This window comes from Ovis aries, chromosome 4, assembly GCF_016772045.2.
Source record: "Ovis aries strain OAR_USU_Benz2616 breed Rambouillet chromosome 4, ARS-UI_Ramb_v3.0, whole genome shotgun sequence".
NCBI lineage: Eukaryota > Metazoa > Chordata > Mammalia > Artiodactyla > Bovidae > Ovis > Ovis aries.
In genome coordinates this window covers 88015530-88030463 of record NC_056057.1, presented here as the reverse complement: position 1 = coordinate 88030463, position 14934 = coordinate 88015530, and the positions used below count along the sequence as shown (strand labels likewise).

Genomic DNA, 14934 nt, shown 5'->3' with positions numbered 1-14934 from the left:
ACTAATTAAGTAAGGAGCCAGAAATTGACTCCCTGCTAATTTAGGTAGGAAATGAAACTGACAGCAGGAGACCCAGAGGCCAGAAAAGGAAAATCAGATTTGAATAGGGATGGTGAAGTAGATAATTTTTGTGAAATCGGGAAAGAAAAGGGAGGCAAAGTTAGGAAGAAGCGAAAGAGCCAGAAAAAACGGTGACTCCTCCCTCCCTCATTTCTATGGAATCCATTCTTCCTGCCTCTGAACCTCACACCACTCATCTAGTCACTGTTATGAATATGTTGAGTACTTTCTACCTGTTTATTATGGACCTGCATGTCCTAAGTTTCTTTCCAACATGACAAGACTTTGAAATCACAGTAGTATTTTTTAATTGCAACATCACCTTACAGGAAAACTGGACTAAAGTGGTTTCTTGTGGCTTGCAAAAACATGCACTTCATCTGAATAACCTCACTATTGCTAAACAAGAATCACACATGAGCCAGTGTTGCTCTATTCGTGATCAGTCATTCACTCTGTCATCCTCTTCTTTCTTAATCAGTGATAAACAAACCAATCAGATCTTCCTTCCGGGGGAGACTGATGGCAGGAGGGGGAAAGATGAGGAAAGTGAGAGGGAGATAAAGACAAAGACCATTTCTAGGTCCAGGGCAAGGAAAGAGCCATTTAATACTTAAAACCAATTCATCACCCAGGATAATTAGATTTAGGATGGTGGTGGTGAGGCTTTGTCAATATACAAATTCCTGGGCTGCCTTTGTGATTAGGAATGCTTTTCTAATCACTTGACTAATCAGATGACTTTTGTACACAAGCCATCTGATGAGAATTCCCATTTGAGAATCACTGACTATGTTACCTGGGTGTGTCTCTTCCTTGCAACTTGAAAGATTTCAATTAACAATTATTGTGTCCGTGTTCGTGGGCTCTGTTTGGGAAGATTAATGCATTATCTTTCTATTGTTATCTTTGTATTTCTATATGCCCTATTTCTCACCACTCCATGTGAGAGTAATGCCTAATATAAAGTAGGCGTGATGGAAGAAAGGGAAAGAAAAGAACACAAGAAAGAGGGAAGGGAAAAGATGGGCTTGTCTCTTAGAGAAAAATACAGGAACTGAGCCACCAGCTCACACTGTGATAAGACAGGTTTTATAATCAGAAGGAAGTTTGGAAAATGTTGGTTTTTGCGGAACTCACGTTATATGAAGAATATGTGGCAGGATTTGGGAGTTTAGCTGCAGTTTCTGAGTCACTTTCTAAAGACCAGCATTGCCTTCAAATTCCCAGCAGCGATGGAGGGCAGCCAATATTGGGAAGCCTTCTGATTATTGGGCACTGGGGGACTTTCTAGACTCTGAAATAGGACTAAATTTAATCCAAGAACTATCAAAATGGAAACGTTTAACTCTGGGAGGACTTAATTTACTTAGTTTGGACGGATCACATTTCACAACTATTTCAATCAAATTGACAGGTGTTTTATATGTGTTTGGAAATATAGAACTAGTATAAATCTCTACAATATATTGGAACAATCCTTTTGGACAGACAGGTTCTAAATCCTGGCTTTACCACTTACCAATTGTATGGGCTAAGGTGTCCTTGCTAAGTATATGGAAATATTAAGTAGATGAGTTGATAGGTGTGGAGGATTTTATTTTTTGTTGAAAAAAAAAAAAAAGGAGGGAAGAAGTTGGTGCCCTGGTAGAGAGACAGAAGACAGAGAGGGGAACAGAGGGCAGATCAGTATGTGTTCCCAGGCAGCCCAGGGGACCATTTGTTCTGCTTCCAGGACAGAGGCAGGATGCTATTAGGAAACCCAAATTCCCAGGGAGGGTATTATGCGACAGGTTCTGATGAAGTATCCCCCTCAATGGCTTACAGACAGTAGATATTAGAAAGGAAAGTTTAGTCCAAGAACATGAGCAAACTGATTTCCTAAGCTCGTACTATACTCTCCTACAGTCCCCCAGAAACACTCAAGAGGCTTCAATTAAGTGGTCCAAGTGTCATAGTTACACAAATCAGGACTAACAACTAGTATTAGCATGACTTCTGTGGTCCCCACAGCCTGGTGCAAGGCCTGGGAACATTCATGTTCACATTTTACATCATTTTAAGTGTAGGATTTCAAACTAGTTGCCTTCTTGCAGTCTGCAGAGACTCCACTTTCTGACTAAACGAGGGAAAACTTAAGTGTGGCTTATGATATTCAGTGTTAAATTTTATAATCTGGCTAGATGTAAGGAGATAACTAACAACTTGATGCTGTGTTTGACTATATCTTTCAAAAAAAAAAAAAAGAAAGAAAGCTATACTGTAGGAGCTCACATATTCCCAACTTCTGAAAAGATTGGTTAATTCAGGTTCCCACATAAAACTGACAAAGATGAATTAATCCTAGGCCAGACTTCTGCTTTCAAGAAAACGATCAGTTGTGAGTTGTGTTTCTGATTTCAAATTTTGCAGCTTTCCCGAGAGGAATAATCCTCTTTTTATTGGTAACTCAGGACAACATTAATACCCTGTTTGTGGGTGCTTAATAAAAATAAAATAATGTGTTTTCTGTTTCCTGCCAACGTTGTCAAAAGCATGTGCTGTGACAAATGACAAGATCTAAGAGAAAGGAAGCAGAACAATATAAAAGCACAGCGTGTCTTGTTCTATGTAAGCATCCGCCTTCCAAAAAATCTTATATTGGTAAAGCAAAGGACTTACCAAGGAAACCACCATGGAATAATCTGAACTTGAGTAACAATTCCCTTTTCACTTTAGAATATAATTTTTATTAAAATTAACTGGTTTCAGATCACACATTGGAGTCTTTTATAGATGAACCATGCAGAGATAGAGTAAAAAAAATACACTTAAATGCATAATGTGATTAAATTATTTTCAATAATTAGAAAACTTCAACTTCCTACTTAAATTAACATTTTATGATTTTCTGTGACAAAAATTTCTGATTAAATTGTTCTTCAGTGAGAAATGTATAAATTGTCAAGGGTCAGATGTGAGAGGTTTCTCCTCTTTACAAATATCTTCCCTTATTCCTTGGTACAAGCAATTTTAATAATATTACAAATTCATACAAATCCAAAGTAAATCTGGAAGAGAGATTTCTCCAGATAGCTTACCAAAACGGCTAACCCTCTCCACTCCATCTATAATTGCCTTGTAGTCCAAATTTTCTTCTATTCCAACCTGTGAAAGAATGACATTCTAAAAATGGTATAAAATATTTGACTAGGTATTCATGTATAGATTAGTGAATTCCATTTTAAGTATTCCAAAGTAATGTCCTCTAAAGGCACACTTTTTTCCACAGCAAAGTAAGAATAAATTATTATAAACACCTGATAGCTTCAATTTTCAATTAAGAAAAGAATTTAAAATGTTACTATTCACAGTTGGTGCTGTATCACACTGATGCTTTGCAAATGGGCAAATCTCATAGTGCACAAGTATAGAGATTAGAAGTGACATTCCTAACTAAGGAATACAAGAACCCCTCTACAAAAACCTTTTTATTTTGTATGGGTGTATAGCCTATTAACAATGTTGTGACAGTTTCAGGTAAACAGTGAAGGGACTCAGCCATACTCATACATGTATCCATTCTCCCCCAAACTGCCCTCCCACCCAGGCTGCCACATTACATAGAGCAGAGTTCCATGTGCAACACGGCAGGTCCTTGTTGGTTATCCATTTTAAACACAACAGAATGTACATGTTCATTCCAAAATCCCTAACTATCCCTTCCCCCCAACCCCTCCACTGGCAACCATAAGTTCATTCTCTAACTCTGTGAGTAAGAGTCCTCTTTAAAACATACCAGGCAAGAGGTTGTTCTCTTTGAAATGATGACCAGTTATCATTAAACTTGTGAGCCCTTCTATTTGTTAAAAAAAATGTGCTTTGATATTCCCCATGATTGAAAAGTTAGTGCTAAATCCCTATGTGAATATATATGTATATACACATATGATTACCTCAAATAAAATGGATAAAGCTCTTAACTTCCCTTTTCCTTTAATTGCTTCTTCAAAACTTGAAAATCGGTCTGCATCAAAGCAGTAAATCTGCATCTATAAACATAATATTGATGGCTTTATTACATACAGACTTCACAAAAACTTCAGCAAAGAGACAGTAAAATAATTAGATCATTTATCAGTTCAATACATTCAAGTTGAGACATTTTATAATTGATGTAATTCTATATTTTGCAAAATTTCAAAATATTTTATTAATTACATGTCTACAAAGCTACATTTACTATCAATTACCCTTCAACAAAGAACAAAATACGAAGTTAGACAGATCTAGACCTGAAATTACCACTATGAGATTGAGCAATTTTCAAATGTAATAAATTTATATTACTTTAATTTTTTTGGCTGTACTTTGAGCAGTTTGAAGGATCTTAGTTCTCCGACCAGGGACTGAACCTTCATCCTTGGTAGTGAAAGTACAAAGTCCTACTCCCTGGACTATCAGGGAATTTCCAAATAAAATAAATAATCAGATGCTATTTTAAATATTTTGATGGAATTCTTTCAAATATGGTTTCAACCTTCCTTGAATGGACGTGACTTACTTGATGGTCTGAGTTACCAGTTTTGGATATTACTGTCTTGAGCTCTACTAAGAGTGAAACCCTCAAGGAATCTCTGCTTCTACCTAAAAAATACCAAAGGAGTCCTAAATTCCTTATTTCAAGCCTCTCCTCCTGCTGTGAGGTTATGTGTGTGTTAGTCGCTCAGTCGTGTCTGACCCTGTGATCCCATGGGCTCCCACGGATTCACCAGGCTCCTCTGTCTGTGAAATTCCCCAGGCAAGAATACTGGAATGGTTAGCCTTTTCCTTCTCTAGGGATCTTCCTGACCCAAGGATTGAACCCAGGTCTCCCACACTGCAGGCAGAGTCTTTACTATCTGAGCCACCTTGTTAATTTCTACTTCAGTCCATACATCTAGGATAGCCTTCACTCTCTGATAGGTTGATGTTCCTTGTGTCATGGGCTTGGAAATTAGATAACTCAGGTAGTTTAGCGATGTAACTAAGGTAAGAACAGAACCCTCCGAGATGATTAATGTGCAGTGAGGGCTGTGATCAGAGAAATAGTGGGTGTGAAGCAGAAGAAAGCAGTGTCTCCTGTCTTGGATGGTCACCAAAACCTTTCGGCCACCCTGAAGCATGAATGATTTTAAAGCTGGCAAATGAGAAAGCAGAAGAGGAAAACGTATGTTCAAGTCAGAGGGTCCAGCTAGGAAAAGCCTACAGGCAAGAAAGTAAGAGTAGTGTGGGAAACTGAAAGTGTGTTAGGATTTCAGCTGAGCACATGCGAGAAGAGAAGAGAGATATGAGATTGGAGAAGTGGGCAGGGGTCCCGGCAAGAAGGACTGTGAGGTAGTCCCAGCAGTTTGGGCTGGAGGGCAATAGAAAGTCCTTGATGGGGGCAAGGGCAGGGGCAGGGCTAAGGGGTAGGGATGGCCAGTGGAAGGGATTAACACTGGAGAGAAACTAGCTTCAGGGACTTACACATCCAAGTAAGAGACCAAGATGGTGGGAACCTTTTTATGATGTCACACATCATTTAGGGGCAGAACTGAGGAGATGATTATAGGATGTGAGAGGCCAGGAAAAAAGAGCAAATCAAGGATACCCTCTAGTTTCTCCACTTGCACAATTTTTTTTAAATGTTTCAGTAAATTATTTTATTTGAGAATGACCTAGCTATTCAATAAACTTCCATCACTTAATTTAGCACAACTCTAACAACCAAAATCTGGAGAGACAATTTATTATTTTTTATTTTTTCTCGGAGTATAGTTGCTCCTGCTCGCACAATTATATGGTGAGTGTTTTAAAAAAATAAACAACAGGGAGTTCCCTGATGCTCCAGTAATTAGGATTCAGGGCTTTCACTGCTTGGTTGAAGAACCAAGATTCTGCAAAGCACATGGTTTGGCAAAAAAAATATAAATAAATAAATAAATAAAATAAAACCCATTAATGTTTAAAAATTAAATAAAAAGAAACAACAAACAAATGACATCTCTGAGAGATGATTTGAGGGGCTTCTAAATAAGAAATATACATGAGGTTTAGTACACAGATTCTGTACAGTTTATTTTACTGAATCATGGCTAGTGTTATTTTTAGGGTTTTCTTGATTTTCACCTTTGTTCTAAGGAGTACTGTGAGAGAGCTAAACTCTTAGAACTGAGAATGTTACATGTTCAATGAGTTGATTTTCGTATTTCTGACAAACAAGATTTGATAAATATACTTTTCTTTAAGGATATTTAAGAAATTATAAGCCACACATTTGAATGTGCTTATCCACATTATTTTTTTAAATCCTTTATTAAATAACTAACTCATTTTATTTTCATTATCAATAACTGCTTTGAATTATAAAAGTGAGAATACAACTTTAACACAGGCAACCTAGAAAGTATGAGAATTTTAAAGGAGAAAAGGTAATGATGCCATCACCCAGAGAAAATTACAATTAATGTTTTCTTGGTTTCCTTCCATTATTTTTACAATAGTAATAATTCAACCTTTCATTTAATCCTCCTAATAACTCTATAGAGAAGTGTTACTACTATTACGTCAATTTCACAGATGAGAAACAGAAGCTTAGGGAAATTAAATAATTCATACAATATCATGTCATATAACAATAACTAAATGTGAAGCCAATATTCAAGCCTCGTCCGCGTGACTTAGACACTGTACTCTCTCTCTGCTGTTAATTAGTTTCCTGCTTTACAAAATTTAGAATAATAACACTGTATATACTATTTTACCTTCTGCTTTTTAAAAGCATTCATATCTTATGATGAACCTTTTCTGTTATATAAATCATTCTAAAACAGGATTTTTACAAGATCTATAATAATCCATTGTAACGTAATCATTTCTTTTTGTTTCAACTTTTATTATTGTAAATAAGTCTTTGGCTCCAAAATTTTGAGTATGTCCTTAATTATCCTTTAGACTAAATTGCTATAAACTGAAATGTAAGTATTGAGAATAAAACATCTAAAGTTATTGATAAGAACAAGTGAAATGCTTCCCAGAAAGTCTTACCAATTTATACCTTCTCCAGACATGTGTGAAAGTGTTCACATTTTTCATTGTATATTACTATGCATTATATTTATTTGCTGATTTTAAATTTGAAACATTTTATCACTTTAATTTGAAGTTTCTTGATTTTCTAGTACGTTGATGAAGTTTCCCCCTTTTTTCCCTAATGGGCTATGGGAAGAATTTCATTCATTCATTCACTCATCAATATTTACTAATCGTCTATAATATAATGTGACACTCAGCATTACTAGAAAGCGGAAAATCAACTACAGATCTTATACAGCTCAGTCCAGAGAGAAATGCAGATATTAACCAAGTAAACAAAATATAACTGTGAAAGTCATAAAGTTACATTACAAAGGAATCAAATTATACGTTAAATGAAATCCCAGTGACTTAGAAAATGAAATAGTAATTAGTGGGACTACTGACTTACCTCTAGTGGAAATTTTTGCCCTTCTAAACTATGTTCTGATCCATCAGATGACATATTGCATTTTCCCCAGTGAAAAGCTATCTTGCTTGCTTTGAACACTGTTTCTGAAACCCCTCCACTGAGACGGTAGTCATTAGTGAGATTAATTTCCACTTGAAAAAAAAAAACCAATAAATTGACATCTAAGTTTTTGAAAATCAAAATTACAAATTTAAATTTGCTTCTATTAAGGTACATTAAGAACATAATGTATTTGATAAATTCAAAAAGTAAGCTATAATTTTGAAAGCTGAACTTTGTAACTGCATAATATACTTAATGTATTCTATTGCCACAAGTGTAAAATAAATCCAAGACCTTAACTGCCATACAACACTTAAAGCAAGAGACAGGTAGTTCACCTACCCTGTCTGTTTGGTAGCCTACGTTTTGTTTGTTTGGCATCCAAAACCCTGCTCCCCTAATGCCTCACATGGTGGTGAGGGGACAGTTAAAGTGAGAAGGAACAGAAGACTGGAAAGGAAAGGTCTTTTCTCCAACCTTCTCATGTTCCTGTTTCTATTCCTTATCAAGCTGCTGCTGCTTTTGTCCCATCTCCTTATGTTTCCAAGCATCACCCCAGGCTTCATCAAGCTTCAGAATTTCTGTCCTAGACTGTGGCAAGGAAGGCAGGAGGCCTTTTCCTTTTGAAGGGGTTTTAGCCATCTCATGTTTGAACCCTCACTGGCAAGTCTCAGAATCTTAAACTCTAGAGATCCCTAGCAGATAACATCTACTATCTGTATTTTAGGAGTCATCTGGGAATTAATGATTCCCTTCAGAGTGTAACGCATGATTTCAAGTCTCTCAGTCAGATTTAAATAGTCTTTGTTTCATTTGGCAGAAATCACTTTTGGCATTTGGAACCAAATCCAACATACTGCGCAGTATAAAGACTTCTAAGTAAAATATAATTAATTTCTAGGCTGTGTTGTTTTTTTCTTTCCAGCAGACACCAGCTAGTCAGAGATATACATTTTCATGAATAATAACAGTAGCAACAAACAACAATAATGGTCAACATTCATTTATCACTTATGACATGACAGGCATTACATTACTTTACATGTATTAAATATTTGATCCTACACAATGGAAGATGATACCATTACAATCCCTATTTTACAAGGTAAGGAAATTGGCCACAGCAAAGTTAAGGAACTTTCTCAAAGTTCCATACTGTGCTTTAAATGGTCAGAATTGAACCTAGAAAGTGTGGCTCTAAAGATCAAGGGCTTGACTACACTCCACTAAGAAAAATAAAGCAGAGATTACATGCTTTACTTCTCTGTAACACCCACTAAAACTGGTAATTAAAATGTCTAACATTTAGGAGAATATACTATTATATATTTAATTAATAATACATTATCAGTTCAGTTCAGTCGCTCAGTCATTTCCAACTCTTTGAGACCCCATGAACCGCAACACGCCAGGCCTCTTATAACATATAAAATCATTCATTCAAGAAATACTTATTGAGTGCTTATTATTTGTCAAGCACTGTTCCAGAAAAATTCCTACCTTCACAGGATTTAAATTACCATATTCACACAATTATATCAGCAAAATATGGAAAATAGAGAAAAATACCACTTACAATTAAATCACCCCAACATGGCTACTACTATAGTAAATACTTTTTCTAATCTTTTTCCCATGAGTATATTTGCTTTTACATAACTTGTTGATATACATATAATTTCATTTAAAACATAGCATCAGAAAAAAATGCTAGCTTTTGTAAACTTCTATTTGTTGCTTACTGGAATTTTTATGATATTATAATTTGTATACTAAGAAAAAAAGCTTTATTAGAGAGTGCTTCCTAAGTATAGTATATAATTTAAAACTTTCTATCTAGAAGGACCAATACTTTCTTAAAATTCAATTATAGTAGATTGCTTTTTTCACATCCAAATATTGAACGTAACATACAACTGAGTAGTATAAAACGCACAAGAGAAAGAAATCTCGATTGACTACGTGATTAACCAGTGATAAAGTTATTAAGTTAATTAGCTATATATTATCTTTATCAGTTCTTCCTGTGGAGGCATCTTTATTGCTATATTACTGGAGAACATTATGACTTTGGTTATTTAATTTTTTGTACACATTTCAAAAGATCTAAACTTCCAATTTTCTATTTGATTTCTTGTACCTATAGTTTCTATCCAGTTCATAATACATACATCATTCAAAGAAAAATATAATGAAAATAATCTAAATATACTCTAAGTTTGATAAACATATTAAAGACAGAAAAAAAATGCAAGTATTTTACCTGTTTTCCCAGTGTTATGAATGAATGTGTTTTCCAAAGATGTTTTATCCCAATCCTGAAATTTAAGTTTCTTAAGATTCACATTTACTTGTGTAAGATCTTCATCAATATTGATAGGAGACTGTTTGGGGCTATTACATGTTGGATATTTCTTTCCCCAATTTTTTTGATTCAATGCTCCTAGAGGAAAAAATGGCAATAAGTTTGGTTTTTAAATAACTACGCAAAAGCTAAATTTTATGTTTATAAAGTAGTTAATGTTACATAAAAATAGACACAACATTGGGAAAAACTGAGACATCTTTAAACCAAATCTTAAGAACAATTACAATTGGTCCTCTGTATTCACGGGTTTCACAACTGCAAATTCAACCAACCTCAGAGCAAAGTATTTAGGAAAAAACTCCAAAATGTTCCAAGGACACTTTAATTTGCTAAGTGCTGACAACTATTTACATAGCATTTACATCATATATTCAACTGTTTACATAGCATTTACATTGTATTCAGTTCAATTCAGTCCCTCAGTTGTGTCTGACTCTTTGCCACTCCATGGACTGCAGCACACCAGGCCTCCTTGTCTATCACCAACTCCCAGACTTTACTCAAACTCATGTCCATTGAGTCAGTGATACCATCCAGTCATCTCATCCTCTGTCATCCCCTTCTACTCCTGCCTTCAATCTTTCCCAGCATCAGGGTCTTTTCAAACGAGTCAGTTTTTCGCATCACCTGGCCAAAGTACTGGAGTTTCAGCTTCAACATCATTCCTTCCAATGAACAACCAGGACTGACCTCCTTTAGGATGGACTGGTTGGATCTCCTTGCAGTCCAAGGGACTCTCAAGAGTATTCTCCAATACCACAGTTCAAAAGCATCAATTCTTCCGTGCTCAGCTTTCTTTATACTCCAATTCTCATATCCATACATGACTACTGGAAAAACCATAGCTTTGACTAGACGGACCTTTGTTGACAAAGTAATGTCTCTGCTTTTTAATATGCTGTCATATTAAAGTTGGTCATAACTTTTCTTCCAAGGAGTAAGCGTCTTTTAATTTCATGGCTGCAATCACCATCTGCAGTGATTTTGGAGCCCCCCAAAATAAAGTCTGCCACTGTTTCCATTGTTTCCCCAACTATTGGCCATGAAGTGATGGGACCAGAGGCCATGGTCTTGGTTTTCTGAATGTTGAGCTTTAAGCCAACTTTTTCACTCTCCTCTTTCACTTTCATCAACTGCTTTTTAGTTCTTCTTCACTTTCTGCCATAAGGGTGGTGTCATCTGCATATCTGAGCTTATTGATATTTCTCCTGGCAAACTTCATTCCAGGTTGTGCTTCTTCCAGCCCAGCGTTTTTCATGATGTACTCTACATATAAGTTAAATAAGCAGGGTGACAACATACAGCCTTGATGTACTCCTTCTCCTATTTGAAACCAGTCTGTTGTTCCATGTCCAGTTCTAACTGTTGCTTCCTGACCTGCATACAGATTTCTCAAGAGACAGGTCAAGTGGTCTGGTATTCCCACCTCTTTCAGAATTTTCCATAGTTTGTTGTGATCTACACAGTCAAAGGCTTTGGCATAGTTAATAAAGCAGAAATAGATGGTTTTTGCAGGGAACTCTGGCTTTTTCAGTGATCCAGCAGATGTTGGCAATTTGATCTCTGGTTCCTCTGCCTTTTCTAAAGCCAGCTTGAACATCTGGAAGTTCACAGTTCATGTATTGCTAAAGCCTGGCTTGGAGAAGTTTGATCATTACTTTACTAGTGTGTGAGACGAGTGCAATTGTGTGGTCATTTGAACATCCTTTGGTGTTGCCTTTCTTTGGGATTGGAATGAAAACTGACCTTTTCCAGTTCTGTGGCCACTGCTGAGTTTTCCAAATTTGCTGACATATAGAGAGTGCCGCACTTTCACAGCATCATCTTTTAGGATTGGAAATAGCTCAACTGGAATTCCATCACTTCCACTAGCTTTTTCGTAGTGATGCTTTCTAAGGCCCACTTGACTTCACATTCCAGGAAGTTTGGCTCTAGGTGAGTGATCATACCATAGTGATTATCTGGGTTGTGAAGATTTTTTTTTGTACCATTCTTCTGTGTATTTTTGCCACCTCTTCTTAATATCTTCTGCTTCTGTTAGGTACATACCATTTCTGTCCTTTATTGAGCCCATCTTTGCATGAAATGTTCCCTTGGTATCTCTAATTTTCTTGAAGAGATTTCTAGTCTTTCCCATTCTATTGTTTTCCTGTATTTCTTTGCACTGATCATTGAGGAAGGCTTTCTTATCTCTCTTTGCTATTCTTTGGAACTCTGCATTCAAATGGGTATATCTATCCTTTTCTCCTTTGTTTTTTGCTTCTTTTCTTTTCACAGCTATTTGTAAGGCCTCCTCAGAGAGCCATTTTGCTTTTTTGCCTTTTTCTTGAGGATGGTCTTGATTCCTGTCTCCTGTACAATGTGAGCCACATTGTATTAGCTATTATAAATAATCTAGAGATGATTTTAAGACTATGGAAGCATGTATATAGGTGATATGAAAATACTACACCATTTTATATAAGGGACTTGCACATCCACAAATTCTGGTATCTGAAAGAATCCTGGACAATCCCTCTCTGATACTGAGAAACAACTGTATTCCTAGATTTAGATTCTGGGTTTTAATATGGTACATCATGAGAACAAGAGAAGGTGTCAACAAGACCCTTGTTTAGCCATCACACTCTTACAAATCCACAGAAAATTCATTTGTCTTATCAGATGTTAGCCCTAATCCAGGGTTCCAGATTAAAACATGTCCAGTTGATAGGAGTCAGATTCTGATCTGAATTCCTTAGCACTCTCCACAGAGTGAGGGTGGGAGGCTGTAGACTGTGTGTCATCCCAGCCATTGACTAATTTGGTTTAATTTCCATCTGTGTGTGCGATGTGTGTTAGTCACCCAGTCATGTCCGACTCTGCAATCCCATGGATGGTAGCCCACCAGGCTCCTCTGTCCATGAAATTCTCCAGGCAAGAATACTGGAGTAGATAGATAGTCATCCCCTTATCCAGGGGATCTTCCCGACCCAGGGATCAAACCCCAGTCTCCTGCATTGCAGGCATATTCTTTACCATCTGAGCCACCAGGGAAGCCCAAATGTCCAATTGCTCAGGGTCTTTTAGAAACGTAATCATCCAGGCTATCTTTGAAATATCTCTTTTTATTCCCTCTCTCTTTTCTTTCTTTCTGGTCATAAAACTTAGATTTTATTGTTTAACAAGAAGAAAAATAAAACAGGGCTTTCCAGAATTTTGTTTACCGTAAAGTGAATTTTCATCTGTTCCACAGAATGAACAGTCCTCTCAACCAAAACTGCCCTGTAATGCCTTTGTTTCAACTACCTGAAGCCATAAACCATCTCTCACAACCTTGCCTCACTGGATATTAACTGAGCTAAGTACCCACGCAGTGCTAAGAATGGGTATGTCTTATTTAATGTTCATTTATTAAAATACATGAAACGTTGCAGATCCAAGTCTCAACCTTTTCTCTGGCTAAACTCTAGCATTTCTGCAGCCATTCCATGAAAGAGCAGGTAGCAGCACCATTTTCAGCTTCTTCCTTTCAAATGCTTTTCTTTTTGAACATAAGTATGGGCAAGGCCAAGATTTTAAACGATTGATGTCCAGAGAAATTATAAGAAAAGATACCATCCATACAACTCTAGTCTATACCATCTTTTTGGGATAAGGGAATCAGTGAGGGTGACTTTCATGCAAGCTGTCATAGTGTCTTAAAGCTCATTTTGCATAATTTAACCCAGGAAAGAAATAATAATTAATCACACCTTGGAATTGCCTGCATAGCCTGGGAAAATTAGGCAATTCATCTCCTAGTGAGGCATTCACCAGAATCAATAATAGGTACTGAAAACTTATTTTGTTTTAAAATCTTAGCTCTAAGCTTAGAGAATGCTTGAATACAATATGCTTTAAATATGCACAGTGATGCACATTTGGGCTTCTAGGAACGACTTTAAAGAATTGAGTAATAATACTATGTTAATTTCACTGTAAAGAACATTGGCATGGAGACAAGAAAGCACTGCTTGCTTTACTCATGTCATTGTAAGAAAAACAAGAGAGAGAAACTGTGGTATGAATCAATAAAGCTCTTCCTATTGCTTAAATTTTAAAAAACGGTACAATAAATTCTGAGCACACTTAGGAAGAGTCTTAAAGTTGTAATGCATAGAAACACAAAATTTTAAGTCTCTAGTAACACTGAATATGATTTATAACCTGTTTTGTTCATAATATTCTGTGCTCATCTTTATGTGGATTCTAACTTAGCACATCCATAACTGAACACTTGATTTCTGCCCTACAAATGCCTCCTACGTTCGCTGTCATTCCTAAACATAGAAGTCATCCTCGTGCCTCTGTTTCCTCCTCAGCAAGCCCTTTGCGATCTACCTTCAAAATATTTCCTTAATTAGGTCATTTCTCATCTCCACTGTTAGTACCTTAGTCCAAGCTACCCTCATTCCTGGCTTGAAGTCTTGCTGTTCCACAAGGAGCATCACCATCAACTAGGAGATCGTTAGGAGAATCAGGTCTCCACTGCAGCCTCACCAAGTCAAAATCTACATTTTAACACAATCTGCAGGAGATTCATATACACATTAAATTTTGACAAACAATGATTTCGACATATCCAGTAGTCATGGATGTGAGAGTTGGACCATAAAGAAGGCTAAATACTGAAGAATTGATGTTTTCAAACTGTGGTGGTGAAGAATACTCTTGAGAGCTCCTTGGACAACAAGGAGATCAAACCAGTCAATCTTAAAGGAAATCAACCCTGAACATTCATTGGAAGGACTGACACTGAAGCTGAAGCTCCAATACTTTGGCCACCTGATGAGAAGAGCTGACTCATTGGGAAAAGACCCTGTTGCTGGGAAAGATTGAGAGCAGGAAGAGAAGGGGGCAACAGAGGATGAGATGGTTGGATGGCATAACAGACTCAATGGCCATGAGTTTGAGCAAACTCTGGGAGACAGTGGAA

At 36.6% G+C, this 14934-nt stretch overlaps 1 protein-coding gene across 4 annotated transcripts in view; it reads right to left on the bottom strand.

Moving 5' to 3' along the window:
* The window catches only part of PTPRZ1 (protein tyrosine phosphatase receptor type Z1), a 199164-nt gene that overhangs the window by 82311 nt on the left and 101919 nt on the right, over positions 1-14934 (bottom strand). For all 4 annotated transcript variants that reach the window (XM_004008014.5, XM_042248748.1, XM_042248749.1 and 1 more), the window contains exons 3-6: positions 9873-10052; positions 7547-7698; positions 3996-4091; positions 3141-3207 (exon numbers count right to left, since the gene is read on the bottom strand). In XM_004008014.5, coding sequence (XP_004008063.3) covers positions 3141-3207; positions 3996-4091; positions 7547-7698; positions 9873-10052 — 495 coding nt within the window. The remainder of the gene's footprint in view (positions 1-3140; positions 3208-3995; positions 4092-7546; positions 7699-9872; positions 10053-14934) is intronic.